The sequence below is a fragment of the Pinus tabuliformis genome, chromosome 7, assembly GCF_031772625.1.
Source record: "Pinus tabuliformis cultivar Carrire ecotype Pingquan chromosome 7, CPIR1, whole genome shotgun sequence".
Lineage (NCBI taxonomy): Eukaryota > Viridiplantae > Streptophyta > Pinopsida > Pinales > Pinaceae > Pinus > Pinus tabuliformis.
The window spans coordinates 1,085,336,558-1,085,346,031 of NC_142293.1; the positions used below are offsets into that span (position 1 = coordinate 1,085,336,558).

Below are 9,474 nucleotides of genomic sequence, written 5' to 3' on the forward strand. Positions count from 1 at the left end.
AGACACCAATCCCCACTGCTACAAATATTTGTAGGCACCAATCTATTTCAATGAGTCTGCAAACTTCTTCACAATGTTTGTTAGCTGCTTCTTCTTTCACCAAGTCTACTTGTTGCTTCTTTGTTCACCAAGTCTGTTAGTTGGTTTTGCTTTCACTAGGTCTACTTCTCCCGAAACTTGTTGCTTTTGGCTTCTTCCCAAAAGTGGACTTGCACAACATGCCACGTATCTGAGTTTGAAATTTCTACCACAGGTACCTAGAGATCTCATCTGTATCTCATCCAAATTTCACAGTGCGAAACATCTCAGAAAGGAAGTTAGAGCAAAAGTGCCAAGCTGACCTATTTGAAGCATGTTTCAGGAGCATTTAGGAACACCAAATTCTTCATGTCATATCTCCAAAATTATCACAAAATAAGGTCTGAAATTTCTATTAGAGGTACCTTGAGATTTGTTCTCTGTCTCATCCATCCAAATCTCACAGTCTGAAACATTTCAGAAAGAAAGCTATGGCAAAAATGGCAAGTTGACTTATTTGAAGCATGATTTAGGAACATTTAGGAACACTGACTTCCTGATATCATATCTTTGAAATTATATTGAAACAAGGTCTGAAATTTCTATCGCAGGTACCTTGGGATCTCTTCTTTGTTCATCTAGATTTTAGATTCTGAAACACAACAGAAAGAAAGATATAGCGAAAATACCAAGGTGACCCGTTTGAAGTAGATTTTATGAACATTCATGAAGCCTTACTTGCTTAGACCATATCCTCGAAATTATAGCAAATTAAGGTATGACATTTTAACAAGAAGTACATGAAGATCTTCTATCTGTATGCTCCTAAGTTGCATGAAATGTTGAAACGTCTAGCAGTTTTTGAAACGGATATGGCCCGATGTAGCGAATAAAATATATAAATAATATAAATATAATGTAAAAGATAATAATCATAAATAATAGTTAGTTAAGCTAGTAATTACGTTGAAGAGGCATGTCTAATAGGACATGGCTCTTCATGAAGAGACACTTGCCTGATATATAAGCAAGCCTCTCATTCTCATTTGTAAATTATTCTCATTCTTATTCACATATTTAATATAATATTTATATCCTCAATGGATAATTTCATATTTCAAGTCTTTTGGAGTAATTAATCTGTAGAAGGAACTTTGTTCGCTTCATTTGGTATCAGAGCCACGTTTGGCTGGTCACCAGGGCTTTGGCTATCAACCTATCATCAACCTTGTTGCTGTCATAATTGAAGCATTTTGCCACACATTGGGAGATTCTCCATTTTTTAGGTCTTTGGCCATTTGCTACTATTAAAAAAATAAAAAAAATAATAAAGAATAAAGAAGGGTATATTAAAAAAAAGAGGAAAGGAAATAATATATTCTGAACAAACAAAAAAAAAGTGAATATATATATATATATATATATATATATATATATATATATATATATATAAGGTTTTACATTATTGATAAAAAGTGCATAATAAAAATAAGTGGGAATCTTTTCAAGTATATTTAAGACTTTTTATGTGGAGAAGCCCGTGGTTTTAGAAACCAATGGTAAGTTTTACATCTTACTTGGGGAACATTAACCGAGGTTTTAGAAACAACCCATGGCAATTGCCCATGGTATTTTAAAAGTAAAAGATATTTTGATAACATGGGAGAAAAAAGGTGTGATCTAAATAATTTTAATTGTTCAAATCTAAAGATTGTGACCGTACCAAGAGTCACGTCTCATCCAAATTTTCCGAGAAAAAAATATTATTATAGTTATAAAAATGGATACTATATAAGCCTTATATAGTTACATATAAAAGGAAAAGCGGGTCTCAAAAAAGTATATATAAATTTTATATAATTATAATTTTATAATATATATAAACTAAAATTATATAATATATATAATTTATAATATATAAAAAATTATTATTATATAAAATTTTTTATTAAAAGAGTGAACAAAAAAGAAGAAGAAGAAAAGGAGAATATTTGAAAAATATATATAGAAGAAATAAGTGATATTTTATAATAAAAAATAGCTCCAGTTGACATATTGTTTACGTAAAAACATAAAGGCAAAAATGGAGACTAGTAATGAAAGGGTTCCTAGAACCTATAGTACATGTGTTTGCACACTATTTCAAATCAAAGGATCACTTGCAGGAAGAGACATCATAATCTCTATCTGTCCTGCTGAAAGAAGTAATTATGTTAGTCCTAAATGTGCTAACCAATTGGTGATTCTTGAATCAAATATAGTTGAAACAAATATTTTTGGCAAACAATATGACATAAGCAATCTACACTGAAGTATTGGAGATTACACTTTTACCTCACAATTCACTGTGAAAACCTTATATTCTAATGATAGTGACATTGTTTTGGGATCACCATGGATGGAAACTCTAGGTTCCTTTATTTTAAATACAAAAGAAAAGTTTTTGACATTTTCTTACAAAAAGAAGAAAATAATGCTCCAAGATTTTACACTAGAACCAAACTCAGTGACGCTAGAAGATATCTCAGATATTTCAAAAGTAATTTCTCAAGAAGGTAAAGAAGTATTACAAAATATGCGAAACGAAATTAATAAAATCACTGTTGATAAAAATGAAGAAGTTTCCCGACTTAAAAACCATAGTGAAAAATTGCTGATGCAAATTAAGAAACTTAAAAAGGATAAGAAGTCGTTAGAAAACCAGGTACAACAACTTATCAAGAAGGAAGCATCAAATGTAGCAATTCAAGTTGATGACCAAACAACAAATACCGATCCAATGAATATGACAACTCAAGAAGACAAGACAGTTGAAGAAATGACACACGTAGATGTTGTAGTTTAGATAATGGACATCCCAAGTGAATGTTCCATAACCAATTCAACAACATCTTCGCCAGAAGAAAATCTAAAAACTTTATATCGGCATCCGAATCATGAGAATAAACAAATCAACCAAGCTGTGTGTCAGGACCATTCAAACTGTAGACAACAAATTAATGTTTTAGAGAATAATGACGTAACATCAATTCCGTCTTATGCTGACAAGTCGTTACAAAATTCCAGTGATCAGAATACTATACAGAAGATTAATCTGGGATGGTCTGATCCCTTCTCAGTGCGACAATTTTGTTTGTCACTAAGAAGATCATATCAACTTGTATCAATGAGGATGACTATTCCGAGATAGAAAGACATTCGAAGTCGAAAAGAGATCAAGCCTTTTTCATCGACAAGCTTTGAGGACAAAGCTTTTTGAGGAAGGAGGCAATGTAGCAAATAAAATATATAAATAATATAAATATAATGTAAAAGATAATAATCATAAATAGTAGTTAGTTAAACTAGTATTTAGGTTGAAGAGGCATGTCTAATAGGACATGGCTCTTCATGAAGAGACACTTCCCTGATATATAAGCAAGCCTCTCGTTCTCATTTGTAAATTATTCTTATTCTTATTCACATATTTAATATAATATTTATATCCTGAATGGATAATTTCATATTCCAAGCCTTCTGAAGTAATTAATCTGTCTGTAGAAGGAACTTTGTTCACTTAACCGAAATGCGACCCCCGAAAAATGGAAATGCTGACTGAAATGTCATATACATATATATTTGTTATAAATGAGTTAATAACACATTATCTTGCAAGAAAAGAAAGAATGAGACATATAAATGACGTTCTAGAAGGAAAACTAAGTCTATATTAACTCCAATAGATGATTACATGATTCAAAATTCCAAATTTAGCCTTTATAGGTGAGGCATTACATCGAAGACTCCAAAATCAACCTTTATACATGAGGCTATTTGTGCTAAAAATCAAATAAAACATGAGCTAAAGACAATTATTGGCTACATTAACATATCATTAATCATAAAAATCATCATCCTCGTCAATAAAGATTGAATGGGATGCTTGTTCAACGTAAGAGGCAACTCTACTAGTACTTGCACTTCCACTTGCATCACCACTAGCACTAATATCAAGAGAAAAAAGTGTTAACATAGTGTTTTTGGGTGATAGAAGGGGCCCACGCCCTCCTTGGCCCCTTGAGACGCCCATAAAAGAAAAAAAAATCGCATTTCCAGCCGAAATGCGGTTTGTAGCAGCTGAAATGGCCTTGAAACATCGCTAGCCATTCCGGAAGAAGTTTGTGAAACACTGTCCAGAATGGCTGACGATGTTTCGAGGCCGTTTCAGTGTTTCGGCCCATTTCAAATACCGGGACGACCCTGCCATGATGTTTCCTGTAACGTAAGTATGCTCCAAGTTTCACGTTCTGAAATGTTCCAGAAGAAAAGTTATAGTGAAAATGCCAAGTACACGAGGATCTTCTTTCTAATGTCTCCAAGATTCATGGTTTGAAACATTCCAAAAGAAAAGCTATAGAGAAAATGCTAAGATGACTTGTTCACCCTATAAATCACTTTTTGCTTCCACCTTTGGACTCCAAGAATCACTCCAAACATTATTCCTCAGCTCCTCTTGTGACCTTAGATCTCTTATTGCTTGGATTGTATACAAATGAACTCATATGCCCTTTATTTATTGTGTTTCTACGTTCACTTATGTGGCTGACTTGTAAATCTGGTTGGGTCGGCCTGCTTGTACTTTGATCGGGTCATCCTGACGAAATTTCTCATATCTCTTCATTCCTATGGAGTTAGAGGGAGTGCCATGTACCGTTGGAAAGGTCCCAGAATAGGCTTTCCAACCATATCTTATGCTCCAATTTGAGCTATGAAATAAGAGTAAAAATGCCTTCGAAGATAGGGTATCCAATTTGGGCATCAAAAGTCCAAAAACTATATTTCCAACAATCTTCATTTTCCAATCTTTATGTTGGATATATGTAGTCCTCCCATGTCTTTTACATCAACGAAAACAATATTTCCAACACAGGATATTGCCCAAATTCAGTGCTGAAGGTGGATTATTTTAGGTATTTCCAGTGAGCATGCTATGGGATTTTATAGGGTCCTAGTAGTCTTTCATGAGTTGCATGCTTTTCACAGCAGACTAAGATGATGTCAGCCTTAATGTCAGTGGTATGTCCAGTGTAAATAAGGAGAAAATGGAACTGACTGATGGTTATTTTTGCTATTATTGACAGCTACTAGCAGTGAAGAGGTTCACTGTCCTAAACAGTGATTTGTCACCCTAAAACAACATTTGAGCAGCTAGTATCTCAGTGGTTAGGATGCAATTCAAGTAGTTAGGATTCCTTTCTCTCTCATGCCAAACTAGGGTGTGTTGGTTCTAAGTTTTATTTAGGTTTTCTTTATTAACAGAGTGGAGAGGACATTGCAAAGGCTAGATAATATTTTTGAGCAGATTACAGCAGCAGACTTCCATCATCCTCCCACCTTCTAGATCTGAAGAACTGCTTCTATCAGTTAGTAGTAGTACTATTGGACCTTTTGCAACCTGTCATATGTTTTCATTATGATGTGATATGATCTCTTGAATAGCATTCTGATTTAGTTTGACTATGCTGTGTCTTTGGTTGTTGGAATCTCTTGGTTGAATATATTGTTTAGTTGTATTACAGTGGTCTGGTTTGCTTTGATGCACTTACTTCGATTTCCTATTCACTGAAGCTGCACGTTCACTTCATTTGTTTTGTTTCAGTGTTGTAATTGTCTTAGGAATCTAATCTCGACCATTTTGAATTTAACTAAGAATTTACCCTTGCTCTTGACTTATTCTGGGCATCTCAAGGGCAAGTTTTTGGTGTGACGATTAATTGGATTATTTATGGAGATTTATTAATTTGATAGGGTTGGTTGTCTAGACTCTAGAGTTGTTGCGTGGATCTGCTGGTGCACATCCACATGATAACACTTCCTTTTTATATTGATAATTAGAAATCCGTTGCGCATGTCGTCTTCTGTTTATTGTTTTTTGGGTTTCTTCACCTGAAACAAAATTAGTCTATAGTTGAAATATTTTTTTGACTGCCTATGGTTGTTGGGCTTTAAGGTTTCTGTTCATTTGGTAAGGATTATAAGCTAAGGGGTTTCGGAAGTTGTAAGTTTCATAATTATTGAAGTTGAGTTTAATTGAATGTCAAATGAGACAGCTTACCTGAAAAGCTAGCAGCTGGATTCATGCAAATGGATAAATAAAAATTTGTACTTCTTCCTCTGATTTATAGAAGCGATTTAATGATGCTGTTATCTTCTTGGTAAATCAACGTTTTCTTGTATGCAAGTTAAATTCAATCATGTATAAGTTGCGTTGTCAGAATTTATTCAAACTACAAGTTTCAATTTATTATGTGGCAAGGTATTTTTTTTCCTTTTTGTTGGCTTTACCCATGGGGGATTTGAACTTTGAATCTCATGGTTTACATGATACTTCATAACATGACGATCACCAATTGAGCTGCCCCACCCCCCAGTGGGTGTGGTAAGGTATGTTTTAAAAAAGAGTACTATAAGGTATTTTTCGAAGCATGTGAAAATAATATTGGACTTCATTAATGCAGGCAAGAAGCTGGCTCAAAGCATAATCAAAGAAAGGCTTGCAGGTTGTGTCAATCAAGTGCCAGGTATATGCATTAAAACCGATTGTAGATCAAAGATGTAGATGCTTTTGGAATAGTGCTATGGCTTTTTCAGTGCAAAATTAATTTCACACTTTGCTTAATAACGGTGCTTCTTTGGTGTATCCTTTTGGGTTTCAGCTAGCAATCTAATATCTTTCGTTTGTATTCTTCTAAGAAAACCGATTTTGAACAATGGACAAATTTATGTTGTCTGGGATGAATCCCATCTTTGGTTCTTGTCTCACCCTCGTGAAATAATGGTAGCATTCTCTGATATAAAATGGAAAGTTTTACTTAGTCGATGGTTGCCTTGCGATATGCCCAGAAAAGTCTTGTAAATCTTTGTATGACAGTGCTCTTAAGAGACTTACAAGAATTTTATGGCAATAGATTGACTAACCTTTAATAAGAGGGTGCTCTTAAAAGATGAAATAAAACATAGCTCATATTGGTTTTGGATTATCTGTTTATCTTCATTATTAAGAGGCTGATTGCCTTTATTATGGAGGGGGCAATCCCTTCATTTGCAAAAGCCTGCTTTCCTTTTATTTATAAAAGGCTGACGCTTCGCTTTTGAAAGGCTGATTCTTCATCTAAGAGTGTTATTATTGTTAAGACTTGAAGCTGAAAGGGCTCCAAAGTAATTGGAGAGTATATATCATCACCTTGTACAGTCTGCTTGCACTTCAAGCTAGTGCTTGTTAGCCACTGGGGGAATCTCTATGCAACTTGTGAGTGAAGTGTGAACCCTAAGTACCACAACTGCTGCCCAAATAGCGATACAAGCTCATTGTAATTTGAGATATCAGGCCTGTAATCATCAATTAAGCACACTAATAGAGCAAACAAAATTCAGGTTTACACCAAAGGACAATTTATCCAATGTTCCACAAATTTTTTGGGATGGAGGGACGTTGAAACAGGGAGACACATAAGGGAGATGTGTGGGAACACCCCCAAAATTTTAGGGAAATTCAGGGGGGACAGGGGGACGTCGAGGTGCGTCTACAGTGATTCATGCATCATATAATGATTCAATGAAATAGAAATAGTAAAATGTTGTATACATTGATTTAAATTCATCGTTCATCATTCTAGAATCTACATCGATTTAAATTCATCATCCGTCATTCTAGAATCTACATTGATTCAAATTCATCATTCATTATTCTAGAATCTTATTAATAGTAAGCAAAATAGTAGATACTAAAGTGTGAATATTGAAATAGTGAACTAAAATTACTTAAACTCTAAAATAGTAAGGTGACGCGTCAAAGGCTTAGTTTGAGGTCATCGATCTAGAGTCAAGATTGAAAATTTAAAACTGAAAATGAACAATGGAATTGAACCAATGTTATTATTAGAACGAACCCGTCATTGAACCGATTGAAGATGTCAGCAATTTTTTCCTTTGTGCCAGCATATTCAAGCTTGATATTCTTTTCGGCGACCTGCTCTCTAACAGACTGATATTTGATCGGAATGTGCTTTGTTTTGGAATCAATCACAAAATTTTTGGAGATACTGATGGAATTGGGGTTATCGCAGAAGATGGGAATAGGCTCATCAAACTTAACTTGAAGATTTTGCAAGGTTTGCTTCATCCAGAGAACTTGAGTACAACAAGCTGCTGCCATGATGTATTCTGCTTCCGTTGTGGATAACGAGATTGAAGACTGCTTTTTACTTAACCATGAGACAAGGCAACCACCTAGATAGAACGCTGCTCCACTGGTACTCTTACGATCATCAACACTTCCTGCCCAATCTGCATTTTTATAAGCTTGGATAACCAGATCATTTCCTTTGGGATACCATAGACCATATTCCATTGTACCCTTAAGGTATCGAAGAATTCTTTTGATGCCAATAATATGAGATTCTTTTGGTGTTGCTTGGAATCGTGCTACTTGTCCAACTGCCTGCATCACATCTGGCAGGGAGACTGTCACATATAGGAGACTACCAATCATGGATCTATACAACCTTTGGTTGACATTCGTTGACAAATATTCTTGTAACCTGTTACCATGGGGGTAAGGATAGGCTTGCAATCTTCCATCTTGAATTTCTTGAGCATTTCCTTGATGTACTTGATTTGATATATGAATATTCCTTTATCTTGCTGAGATATCTCGATAATCGTTAGATTGTCTTGATCCACTTTCACATAGAGATTGCTTGTCAACGCTTCCTTTCTTGAATCTGTAATACTTCAACTATTCTTCTCCCCCTGAACATGTAATGAAACTGCCATCTTGTTCAAACTACCTGTCTATCAATCATAGACTTGTGTCATATACTGTTGCATAGACTCCTCATCTTCAAATTTCTAGGAGTCGATAAGCTGAATTGTTCAGAATAGTGTGTCATTTAACGAACCGTCTTGACTTGAGTCATTAACCGAAGCAGTTGCTGATTCCTCACAATCTGTTACGAATCGTGAAAGCATAACTGTTGGGACCTTATTGCCTTCTTGATTTTCTTGCTCATTCATCTTATACCCGTTTTCCTTTCCAAACCTTCTTATTCTCATCATCAAGCTTTTCATTCATGGTTGATTCCATCTTGTACCTGCAATTACGAGCTATGTGTCCATAGTTATGACATTTGTAACATTCGATGTTATTCATAGAAGATTCTATTTGTTTTCTATCTCGTGATTCTGCAAATTTTCTTCTAGGGTTTTATCGATAATTGTTGTACCTATTTGGACTTCACAATCCCTAGCCGTATGTCCAAAATTGTTACATTTGTAACATTAGACATCATCTCTCAAATGATCAAATTTGTTGATATTATGCTGAGTTCCGGAATATCCATTTCTGAAGGATCTCCTAGAATTATATTCATTCCAAACATACATGCGACATTCTGCAACTCTATGTCCAAACCTTCC

General features: G+C 34.7%; 1 protein-coding gene across 1 annotated transcript in view; it reads left to right on the forward strand.

Moving 5' to 3' along the window:
* Positions 1-6,913, forward strand: part of LOC149251340 (uncharacterized) — a 201,923-nt gene extending 195,010 nt beyond the window's left edge. The window contains exons 3-4 of the mRNA XM_089453855.1: positions 6,516-6,578; positions 6,714-6,913. Of these exons, the coding sequence (XP_089309981.1) occupies positions 6,516-6,578; positions 6,714-6,913 (263 nt within the window). The remainder of the gene's footprint in view (positions 1-6,515; positions 6,579-6,713) is intronic.
* Positions 6,914-9,474: the final 2,561 nt, after the last annotated feature.